The following is a 12,201-nucleotide window of genomic DNA, read 5'->3' on the forward strand; positions in this document are numbered from 1 at the left end:
GTTTATTATTAGCTTTAATTATACTACAGCTTACGACTCCCTGGAAACGAAATAATCCCTTTTAATTTTGTCTTTTTGACTAACCTTAATAAAATTACAGAAGCTAAATGCTGTATTCAAGACCTTTATTTATGATTTTGCTGATGTAAATTTTCCTGGAATTTAATACAGAGTGTAACTCAGAGAAGACTGTAATTGCTTCTAGTTTTTTTTTTTGAGCATGGTCTTGTGGTCAGCACTGCTTGCTTGGGCAAGGGCTGTATGTACAGACCTCTGCTCCCTTTGCTACTCTTCTGGCTGGCTATCACATGCCCACCCTCTGGTCAAGCAATGTTTGCCCTTACATTGCAGGCCTTGCAAACAGCTTTCATTAAAATAAGAATTAAAGTGCCTTGTGAAATTCAAGACTTGCAACAGACCCATTCATGGAGAGGAAGAATCTTATTGTGTGACACATACCAATGAAAGCAAGCATAACCTGAGCCTGAATCCCCATTTCAGGATGTGCATTTCACTCAGGCAACACAGATGTCAGTGATGTATTGTTCGTGCAAAGAGCAACTGCAGCTAAGCAAAGGAATAATTCTTCCCCTAGAATTAAAAAGACTTTCTAAAACAGACATACTTATTAGAATACAAAATTTTTCAAGGTACAAATGCTGTTCTTAGATTTCTTTCAGGTCTAAATGCATCTCTTTCTTCATAGTAGCATTCTGGTTAATATTGAAAAGCAAGGTTTTTAGTCTCAACTTTTCCTTCTTTTTTTTCCTAGGTTATTCAACAGCGGAATGAGGAATGTGACCACATTCAATTTTTAATTGAAGAGAAAGAATCTAAAGAAGAGGACTACTATGAAGACCTTGACAGATTTGAAGAAAATGGTACCCAAGAGTCTCGCATCAGTCCATATACTTTCTGCAAGGCTTTTCCTTTCCACATAATATTTGACAGAGATCTGGTGGTCACACAGTGTGGCAATGCAATATACAGAGTCCTTCCGCAGGTTAGATGATTCTTACGCATAAATAGTAATGGAAAGTTCTTATACGAGATCGTGCAGGTGGTTTTTTGGCAATTGTTTTTCTTTTCCCCTGAAGATTAATAAAACATGTTTAGGATTTTTAGTCTAGAGAACATCCCCATGTATAATATTTCTTGTATTGTGCTCCTGCTGTTTGAAAAAGAACTTCGAAAAATAACCCTTAACCTGCAACAGCTCTGTTCCTTAAAGATCATGTCTGTAATGTGAAGTAACAGACCGAGGAATATGCTTGAGCTGTGAATACTTTTCTTGCCTTTTTCATGTGTGTGTGATTTCCTTCTGGATTTGCAGGAAAAAAAAATGGAAGAAAAGCTTAGTAAATTCTTCTCAAGGTCATTCACTGAACAGCTATAACTGTTTAGCCTACTGAGGGTGGCTATCAGGATCTCTATGACCAGACAGCTCTTTAGAGAAAATGGTTTATTGTTGAAAAGAATGTTTGAGGGACAGTATTTATGAAAACACCGAATAGCTTTTTTACTGTTTTTATGGTGGGAATACTTTTGCAGATAATGAATATGGAACAAGCTAACACAATTTTACAAAGTCATCTTGCAGGCTAGAATTGCATTTTGAAGTCATTGATACTTCTGATGTAAAATCCTTAATTTAAAAACCTTGTGTTCTATTGAAGAAATGCATAAAGTATATATTTTCTTCCTTTCAGTACTGTAATTTAAGCAAATTGAATGTAATTATTCCATGTATACTTTTATTATAATTCAATTGTTTCTTTCTTTTTGCGTTTGCTCTTTATATTTCAGCTGCAACCAGGAAATTGTAGTCTTCTGTCAGTGTTCTCCTTGGTCAGGCCTCATATTGATATTAGTTTCCATGGGATCCTCTCACACATCAATACAGTCTTTGTACTGAGGACCAAGGTAACTGGAAAATATTCACTTGGCATTTCTATAATTAAGTAGGCTTTGGAGAGAAAAAGAAGTGTAGAAAAAGCAGAAGACTTCAGAGAACATTCTTGCATAGTAGTAAGCTTGATTCCTTATCAGTCTTGAGCCAAGAAAAAAATCACATGTCTGAATTCAGCATGTTAAATTGACTTAACTACTAAACTGGAATGGTGAAGTACATTTATGTCTCATCTGAGGCTTCCCTGGCAAGAGGCCAAACTCATATGTGGCATTTTACTGAAGGAAAGGAAGGGCATTTGCACTTAGTTTTACTTCATTCTGACAAGGGAGGCAAATATGAAATGTGTTACCATTTGGGCTGATATATTCATACACAGTTCTATGTCCTCTTCTTTTGAGAAAACATGAGAGGGAATGCAGGCAGTATGAAACAATGAATGTGGAATGTAGAGTTGCACCTACTATGCCAAAGAACTTCCTGAGAGAAGCCAGCAATACTTCTTAGGAATTCTATGAAGTTCATAGAATAGACAATCCTTTTGTCAAACTATTGAAGAAAACAAGAAGTTCTGAACTTGAAATTAGGAAAGATGCCATTGATTTGTATCTCTGAGGCAGAAAATCAGTGTTGAAGTGAGGACAGTGTTTGGTGTTCAAATGATAATTGGGTTTTAAGATAAGGTGTAACTGTTTCAGACATCACAATGACCTTCTTAGCGAAGGTATTCACACAGATGTTGCGAAGTAACACATGTACCAATGCAATGATAAAATAATTGTAATTTTTTTTTTTTTCACCAGGAGGGGCTGTTGGATGTAGAGAAGCTGGAGTGTGAAGATGAGTTGACTGGCACAGAAATCAGTTGCTTACGCCTGAAAGGGCAAATGATCTACTTGCCTGAAGCAGATAGCATTCTCTTTCTTTGTTCACCAAGGTACTCTAAACAATAAGAGTTGTACAATACTGCTTTTCATTTTACAGTTACTGATTTTATGAATATCTATGCAAGTAATTTTACAGGGATTAATTGGCTCGGGTATGGATTTAATTGATTTTGTTGTGTTTATACCAAAAGAGGGAGGAGCATTTGAACACTGGAACTTGGATGATTATGAAATAATTCAGTATAAGCACTGGGATGCTCTGGCTTAGTTTGGACAAGTGAAAATTCCTCTATTCAGCAAGTCTCGATGTTGTTTCTTATTCTGAGAATGCTGAGAGATGTCACTGATTTGGTTTCTTGTGTGGATTCATATATATTTTTTTTAGTAATTTTAGTGTAATAGAGCAGTGGTGTTTATGAAGAGAGTGTTTGGAATCTGGGATTGAATGGAGAGCTTCAGCTGAATGCTCATTGAGCTAACATACTAGACTTGCACATTAATCTTGTGTATTAAAGTGATGTAGAGAGGGGATGAAGACAGAAAGATGCTACCATAACATAATCTAACTTTTAGTTGCGCACTGAAGAAGGTGCATTGAATATGTTTATGGAACTCATGAGAATTTTGTATTTAAATGCAAAATAAGAGCTATGTTTTAACACAAGTGAACTCCAAGGATTTTACAGAAGGAATATTTTATACAGTTCATCAGATTTTTAGAAGCAATTTTTTTTTCTCCTATTTCATATTCTCTGCTGTTCATCTGAGGTTTAATTGCTTCTTTGGCAGGCTTAATTATACCCCTGTCTACCTACTCATGTCTGTCTATTTCTTCACATTGCAGTGTTATGAACTTGGATGATTTAACTAGAAGAGGGTTATATCTGAGTGATATTCCATTGCATGACGCTACCCGTGATCTGGTTCTTTTGGGAGAGCAGTTCAGAGAGGAATATAAACTGACTCAAGAGCTGGAGATCCTCACTGACAGGCTGCAGCACACACTGCGTGCACTCGAAGATGAAAAGAAGAAGACAGACACGTAAGATACAAATCCAGATTTTTGAGCTGAAACAGTCACAGCAATATATTATTTATAGGTACCATCTTCATAAAATAAAAGAATCTTGGAAGAACATAAAAAAATATTCAATGCCAGTAATTTTGAAGTCAAGAAAGAACCTTTCACTTCAGTTCCTTAAAGGGTTTTATTCTTAATTTAGATTGTCATATGTCATCTGCTGCGTAGGCTGCTGCCTACATCAAAATAGGTGTTTTGATGGATCCTTCCCTTATAAGTACACTAGAGAAGTGAAACGGCAATCCTTTTTACTTTGATAATTAATCTAAAATAGTTTTGCAAACTTTCTTACCTGCCATCTACTTAATAGATATGGCAGAAATGCTCAAGCAGTAAGCAAAAATGATCCAAGACACTATTAACAGATCTTGCTAGAAGAATTAATAATATGTTTATGTTATGTAAAGACCTTACTCAAAATTATTTCTATTTTGTCTGTGCCTTTCTGTCTTGTCTAATTTAGATTACTGTACTCTGTTCTACCACCATCGGTGGCAAATGAGCTGAGACACAAGCGTCCTGTTCCAGCTAAGCGATACGACAATGTCACCATTCTCTTCAGTGGCATTGTTGGATTCAATGCCTTCTGTAGCAAGCATGCCTCTGGAGAGGGAGCTATGAAGATTGTTAATCTTTTAAATGATCTTTATACGAGATTTGATATTCTAACTGATTCACGAAGGAATCCATTTGTTTACAAGGTAAGCAGTAGATTTTCAAGCAGTTTAACCTATGATTTTTCAAATCAATAATTTACTGTCATGTTGCTCTTTTCCATCCATTGGAATGTAGGCTTTTACCAGACTTTGAACCGCATTGCCTGATACTACATAGTTAATGATGAGTCTGTTGTTTAACTCTGTGTGAAAGAACTCAAAGCGCATAGTTTTTTTGCAGTGTTTGTGCATAGTCACTTGTTAGTTGGGTACATTAATTTGCTTTCATATTTAGAAGATGGAAAAATTTATTTAAGCAGTATGCTTTAAGTCATAAACCTGGGCCAACCTAGCTGTAAGCTATGGTTTATTATTCAGTTATTTAGGTTTCGTCCTTCAGTAGTGAGGTTTAGTTGCAGATGTGGCTAGTAGGAGATAGGTAAGATATGTGTGTAGCCCACATATACGAGGGCTACAAATAGAAGGAATGCCTTCTATTTATTATGTTGGCCCATGACATCAGAGATGGATGCTGGAGGGAAGATTTAGGTTGGATGTTAGGGGAAAGTTCTTTACTAGAAGGGTGGTTAGGTCCTGGAACAGGCTGCCCAGTGAGGTTGTGGATGCCCCGTTCTTGGAGGTGTTCAAGGCCAGGTTGGACGGGGCCCTGGGCAACCTGATCTAGTAAAGGTGTATGTTTGGTGGCCCTGCCAGGCAGGGGGGTTGGAACTACATGATCCTTGAGGTCCCTTCCAACCCGGGTAATTCTGTGATTCTGTGATTCTGTGTATGGCAGTACAGGTTGAATGTTTCTGCCAACATTGTGTTACGTGTTAATGCCATGTGACAGAATGCAGCAGAAGGACAATCTGCAAAGTGATGCCTGGCATGGAAGTGTATTGTATTCTGAAATCCATGATAATAAATGGAACAATATGTACCTTGCTAGGTGGAAACAGTTGGGGACAAGTATATGACTGTGAGTGGTCTTCCAGAGCCTTGCATTCATCATGCGCGATCTATCTGCCACCTAGCATTGGATATGATGGAAATAGCAGGCCAAGTTCAAGTAGATGGGGAGCCTGTACAGGTTAGTAAATGTGTGTGCTTGAATGAAGAACCCATTTTTTTAATATGATCATAATGTTTTGAAATATGATAATACTAAAATCCCTTTCCACGTAGACTTTATTATTTTGAGATAGATCTCTATAAATGATATGAAGAATCTCATGTAGATGTGGTATTGGCAGTTCCCCAGACCCTCAAAGACAGTTGTTTAATTATTAAAATAATTAGATCCTCATCATGTATGTTTGTTTTCTGATCTATTTGAATCTATTCAACAAATTTGCATTATGCATCAAGTACAATTAAATGAGTCTTCTTCATCTCAGGGAATAGAACAGTAGTATTCCCTCACTGACATTTTCAGCCAAGCTCGTGATCCCATCAGCATGGGAATACATTGCATTAAATAGAAAAGTACGTTTCCATAGGTTGTTATGGCAGTGATTCCAACAACAGTGTATGTTAATTCAAGTTGTGTTGTTACTATGAGCTTTTTAAATATGCTGTCACATTAATACAGAGTTGATGAGACTGCATTGACCGCTCTTTATCAAAAAGCTCTGAGGACAAAATAACTAGTTGTGATACATACTGTTATTTGTCTGAAATCTATTGCTCAAAGACCCGGCTTAGGTCTGTCTATTTCACCTTGTCAGTGAGCAAGGAAGCGAGGTTTCCTATGGGGCCTTTCTTCTGAGAAGTTGTCTTTTCTTAGCCTAAACCATCATTTTCTGCAACTTCTGAGCGTTCATTGAACTCAGACCTACAGTTAATTCCTCTCTCTCCACTTTTCTTTTACTTCATGACATATAATAGTAGCGTGGTTTGGTGCGTCTTGGAAAAATATGAGGTTTGTTCTTTTGTGTCGCAAGCAGAGTCATGGCACTACAATAAAAATAAAAAATAAAAACAGAATAAAAAAACCCACTGAGAACAACAACAAAAAAGCACAATACAAAATGCAAGGCACTGGAAATGAAACTGGTAGACAGAAACTGCATGATACCTGTATTTATTTGGAAGCATGAGATTAACTACATTTATTTTGAATATTGAAACCTGATTTTTTTTTTTCTCTAAAGATAACAATAGGAATCCATACCGGTGAGGTAGTCACAGGTGTCATAGGCCAAAGGATGCCACGTTACTGCCTGTTTGGCAATACTGTCAATTTAACAAGCAGGACAGAAACTACTGGAGAAAAGGGAAAGATCAATGTCTCTGAGTATACGTACAGGTGGGTGATTCACTATTTTAACTGGTGCTGAGATTTCAAAAGAAATCACTTCTTCAATGTAAAATCAATGTGCCTTTGGAATAGATAGTGATGAGGCATTGTTAACACAGCGTTAGTTAAGTGCATGAGTTCTGATGAAACTGTATGGCAGACTGTATTATGATGTGTATTATATGGTTTGTAAATATAAAAATGATCTAGAGATAGACTTGATGCTTCTATTAACTTGCTCACACATGCACATGTTTAATAGTTCAAGTTGTGTATGGTTTGTATGCATACACTTACATGTTTCTTTTTCTATTTTCAGGTGTCTTATGACACCAGAAAATTCAGATCCTCAGTTCCACCTGGAATACAGGGGTCCGGTTTCTATGAAGGGTAAAAAAGAACCAATGCAGGTTTGGTTTTTGTCCCGAAAGAGTACAGAGACAGAGGTATGACTAACCAAAGTGTATTTTTCTTTTAAACAAGTTATACATGTGACAAATTTAATCTAAACCACTGAGATCCATTACATTTGCAAACAAAATGTTCCCTGAAAGAAATGAATGGTTTTCTACTACACTTTTGTTAATGCATTTTCTACCTTGACAGCAGATTGAAATCCTTGATTATTTGTCTGTGGCGTTTGTGCAGTCCCAGAAGGAATATTTTAAGAGGTCCTTGAGGGAATGCCAGTGTTTAAATATAAATATCTCTTTATGTACAGATTTCTCCACTGTGCTAGATTTTGCAATACAAAGGCCATAATATAATGTTTAACCAATGTCTGGTTATCAGCACTTTGAAATTTACCGTTTCTGTGAGTGAATAAATGTGCCTTCAGATATTTAGGCAACAGTCCAACAAATGCACACAGGCAGGTTCGCACCTGATGTATGGGGTGTTCTGTTAACCTCAGATGGATCTTCTTGCTCAGAAATTGTTGTGTGGTAAAGGTCTTACCTCAGAAATAAATGGAATAAAGAATATATCTTCTGAATGACATATGGAACTAAATCTTGTTGTCAGAATGTGACAGTAGGGCAAAGCTCTTCAAACACTAAGTGGTCTTTGAGCTTATGTGACAGTTTCAGAAGTTTGCACATGTAGTAACCAGAATCTTATTGAAAGCCAATGAGATTTAGACTCAGAAATGGACTATGAAGTTTTACATTTAATCACGTTGCTTTATGCCAGCCTAGCAGGTGTATACATTCCACCTATTGCAAACGGAGAAAAAAAAGTGTGAAAGTAATATGCAAAAAAAATACAAAAAGTTTTAAGCTAATGTATTTAATTTAAGATATACCTGATTTGAATAGTGTAAGTCAGCAGTTCTTTCACTTAACATACACATCACAGGGACTTAATTGCACTTCTGAATTCTTGTGTGTCTTTGAAAATGAAATTTAGACTGTTAAATCATTATGGCCCTTTAGAAAAGATCTACTACAACTGGTAGCCAAGTGTATGAATATTGACTGTTTAATGGTAACCCTCAATATTAACTCTCGCTATTAAACTTCAGGGAATAGCCTGTATTTTAACCCCGCTGAAGTCTGTATTTTAGTCTATATTAGTTGCGCTAACATTCTGGCTGCCACTTTTGATCGTACTTTTATGATATTGTTTTATATGAAGGTTAAATGTAACTTCACATGGCTACTATTCTTTCAAATCCACACTTTTATATGAAATACATATAAGTGAGAACCTTAGGCTTATTCTTTCTGCATTATAAATGATGTCCTATCATTTGTATCAGGGAATATTATAATGTTAAATGTAAAGCTTCAGAAGACTGTTGAGTCAGGTGCATATTTTCCTTAGTTCAGCTTCACATGTGTTTAGGGTTCTAGAAGCTTATAATTTTAAATATTGTAGCTTCATTTTAGAGAGCTTGTAAAACAGCTGGTTTTCTTTATCATGAGAACAGCCCTGACAGATACTTGCTGTTACTATTGCCTAATAATTCAGCTTTGTAGAGGGGAACATTGGGACAGTAGTAAACATGGTAGAAAAACACTGTCAGTCTGGTTTTCAGGAGTACATAGTAGTCACAGTTTAAGCACACTTGAAAAGTCTCTCTTAATTTTTGTTAGGCTTTTTTTTTTATATATTCCTAAATTTAGACGTACATATATTTCTCATACACTTAATGACTTCTCCCATCACAGGTATCTCTTTTTTGGTATAATATGTTCTGGAGAATAGGAGACTAGAAGGATAAGTTCATGTAGTGTATGACACTGATAACCATTTTTTTCAGAGGTGATTTTGAAAACTGAAAGAAGATAATCTTCTATGATCTTTTCATTCTTTTTCACTCCCTGCACCATTTCATCCATTCACAAACAAAACGATACACTAAGGTTTCTTCCTTTAAGATATTCTGAATTGTTGTTATTTCTGTTACTTTATAGACTGCATATAATAGTAGTAATACAAAAGCAGAAATCATATGAATAACTTCTAATGTTTGATTACCTTATTGTAATTACTTTGCAAAGGTACAGTTTTGGTTTTCTTTTCAGATATTTATTCTATCTGGCCTTTCAAACACACGTGCATTCTTATGATTATTTTCATTTGCAGTGTGATTAATTTCAGTTGGAGCCATTCGTAACAATTAATATGGCTTGTTAATATGTTATGAATCCATGTGGTAAATAAATGCCTTGAATGGTCACTTCCTGAAAATATTTCTTAAATCTCTTTGAAGACAGTTCCTCTGATTGTTCTTCTATTGTTTTATATCTCCACAATGTTTAAATCTAGAAGTGGTTCGTATCAGTGGTACTCTCCCTTTGTCTGTTATACCTAAGAGAATGGCAAGCTTATCTTTTGCATATCTGTTAGCATAACAGATACTGAAGCCCAGTGATCAATATATGATAGGGGAAGTGGACAAAATGCTTATGACTGGCACAGAGATATAAAACCAGTGCTTAAAATATGCTGTGTCTTCACTGGGCCTGTAGAATATCATCAGGTTGGAGCAACTCAGCATACTTCAGACTGTGTTCCTAAGTTGGCATCTCTATTTTTCCCTCTTAAGAACTCTATTCCATAATACCATTCCAGCAATATTCAGAACCGCATCAGAAATGTACATAGAACCAAAGCAACCGTGACTTGTCTGCTTGCTTGCATGAACAGAGGTTCACCTGCAGCTTCTCTCAGGAGGAACAGATTTGTTATAAATCATAAAACATGCAGAGAACCTCAGATGCCTGACTGTGGTTTCTATCTGTCCCCACTTCCAAATATGTTTCTCTTCTCCCAAATTACTTATGGGAGCAAGTCAAAATATCTCGGGTAGTTCCATCAGGGAATGTAGGAGTTGTTACATTCCTACGTGCAAAGGAAGTGTGTGTTACCTATGCTCTGCTCTGTTATTTACTAATACTGGTTGCAAGTTGTCAAACATATTTTGTCACTGCATTGATCCACTATGTTGTTGCTTCAAAGAAAATCCCTTACTTTTCAAATTCTACTTGCATGCATTCAAGGAAACAAAGCAAGATACATTCTGAGCTGAGGGAAGAAGAAAAGGATCCTGAACAGGGTGCAATACTGTCTCCAAATAGGGAGCCAGGCAGTAAGGATGAGTTACGAATGTTACTTTACTTCATATCTCCCATTGTTATGTGCAGTACCATTGTCTTTTGCTCTTGTCCTGAAATGATACTCACCATTTTCTTCCAGGCATGCTTGCTACTTTTTCCATAGTGTTTGGTATTCGGTATTCTCTCTGCTATGGGCATGTATTTCAGGCTCTTTTTTTTTTTTTTTTTTTTTAAGTATTATTTTTGCATGTCAGTCCTGTGGCCCTTCCTACCACCAGTTAGTACTGAATAAAATTTTATAGTATGCATGCCACAACCACTTTGATCTGATGCTTCACATCTTCATCTTCATCTCTGCAGTACAGTGGTTGCATAAATCAGTGACTTTTTTGGAAAGACAGGAGGCATTTCAATTTCTTGGCAGAACAAAGAACTTAAAGAACTGTTTGTAAAAAGTAGTACATGAAGCATCATTATGGAAACTACTACATAAAACTTGTTAATCAGATTTACTTCTGCTATGACCATGCTTCCTGTTCTTATTGTGAATAACACTTGATGAGCTGTTGACTTCTGTTTAGAAAAAAAAATGGTACTTTTATGTCATCCAGCATTTTGGCTTTGTAGATGCTGTGTAAACATTTTCTGTATTGAAAGGAGGCAGTTGTTTGTCCAACGCTGCCATCTGAAGCTTGTGCCAATGTACTTTTACTGAAATGCTTTTCATTTTCAATCTATTTTGCATTGATTTATATTAACTAAATGAAGTTGTCATGTTAATAATAGATGGCCAGACAATTTCAGGCCATCAGTAGTGCTCTAATTCTTTTCTGATAGAGCCTTCAGAATTGACAGGCATGCTGCCAGGACATGATTGTCATGGTTGCATTTTGTTTTGGTCTCTAAATTTCAGAAATGACTTTATTTTATTCCTTGGGAGAACCTGATTGTATTCATGGCATTGTGGTAATTAGGGGTTGTCATATGCAGACATAGTAAAATAAGATGAGATTGCAGATGCTTCACAGTTTTAATATACAGTGCATTTTTGTGTGAATAATATCCATTCTTATGTCTGTCATTTTCTGAATATTTGCATTATAAATTATAATAGTGCAATTACTTTGTGTATAAAAGTTGTCTATACCTAGTATGCATTATCAGCACAGAATATATGTGTATAAATGTTTCATGTTAATGTGAGATATTGCAATAAATTATTTTTTTCACTGATTTTTAGAAATTCTGGGGTTTTATTTTCAATGAAAGTTGTGTTTTAGTGTTGCATTTGATACAAAAGAAGCACATTCCTCATTCTGCAATTCTAGGTTTGCGTTTAAATGATTTCTTGAGTCCTTGTTTCAGTGTGTCTCCCATGTTCTGATTCCTGGATCAAATCCTCAGTTTAAAGTGGTGTTCAAAATGCGTGGGGTAATACTCCAAAAACAGTAGAAGAGATCACAGAAATACTTAACAGTCAAAAATGATTGGGTATCCACTCTGATCAGGATGTACATTACCAAGCAAAGCTTTAAGAATGGGTAATGAAGAGCAAGAGCTGCATACATCCTTTTGCATCACTCACTATGCATCAGAAGCACATCCTAGCACTCTATGAGAGATTGCCCAAGCTCTGCTGTCTACACATCAGCTCTTTGTCCTTCATGCAGATCAAGCCTACCAAAACTTTAATGCTGATCCCTGGACTTGAGATTTGTGACATCTGTGGTTGTATGGAAATAATACAGAACAGTATAGAAATATGGTTGTATGGCATAGAAATAATTGTTGCAGAAGACTGTGAAG

The 12,201-nt window shown here is 36.1% G+C and overlaps 1 protein-coding gene across 1 annotated transcript in view; it reads left to right on the forward strand.

Annotated features, from left to right (window-relative positions):
- The window catches only part of GUCY1B1 (guanylate cyclase 1 soluble subunit beta 1), a 33,408-nt gene extending 21,564 nt beyond the window's left edge, over window positions 1-11,844 (forward strand). The window contains exons 6-14 of the mRNA XM_015860954.2: window positions 773-1,003; window positions 1,807-1,923; window positions 2,713-2,846; window positions 3,641-3,838; window positions 4,341-4,578; window positions 5,483-5,623; window positions 6,687-6,841; window positions 7,152-7,278; window positions 10,339-11,844. Of these exons, the coding sequence (XP_015716440.1) occupies window positions 773-1,003; window positions 1,807-1,923; window positions 2,713-2,846; window positions 3,641-3,838; window positions 4,341-4,578; window positions 5,483-5,623; window positions 6,687-6,841; window positions 7,152-7,278; window positions 10,339-10,362 (1,365 nt within the window). The 3' untranslated portion in view covers window positions 10,363-11,844. The remainder of the gene's footprint in view (window positions 1-772; window positions 1,004-1,806; window positions 1,924-2,712; window positions 2,847-3,640; window positions 3,839-4,340; window positions 4,579-5,482; window positions 5,624-6,686; window positions 6,842-7,151; window positions 7,279-10,338) is intronic.
- The last annotated feature ends 357 nt before the right edge of the window (window positions 11,845-12,201 follow it).

This window comes from Coturnix japonica, chromosome 4 (assembly GCF_001577835.2).
Source record: "Coturnix japonica isolate 7356 chromosome 4, Coturnix japonica 2.1, whole genome shotgun sequence".
In the NCBI taxonomy this organism is placed as follows: Eukaryota; Metazoa; Chordata; class Aves; order Galliformes; family Phasianidae; genus Coturnix; species Coturnix japonica.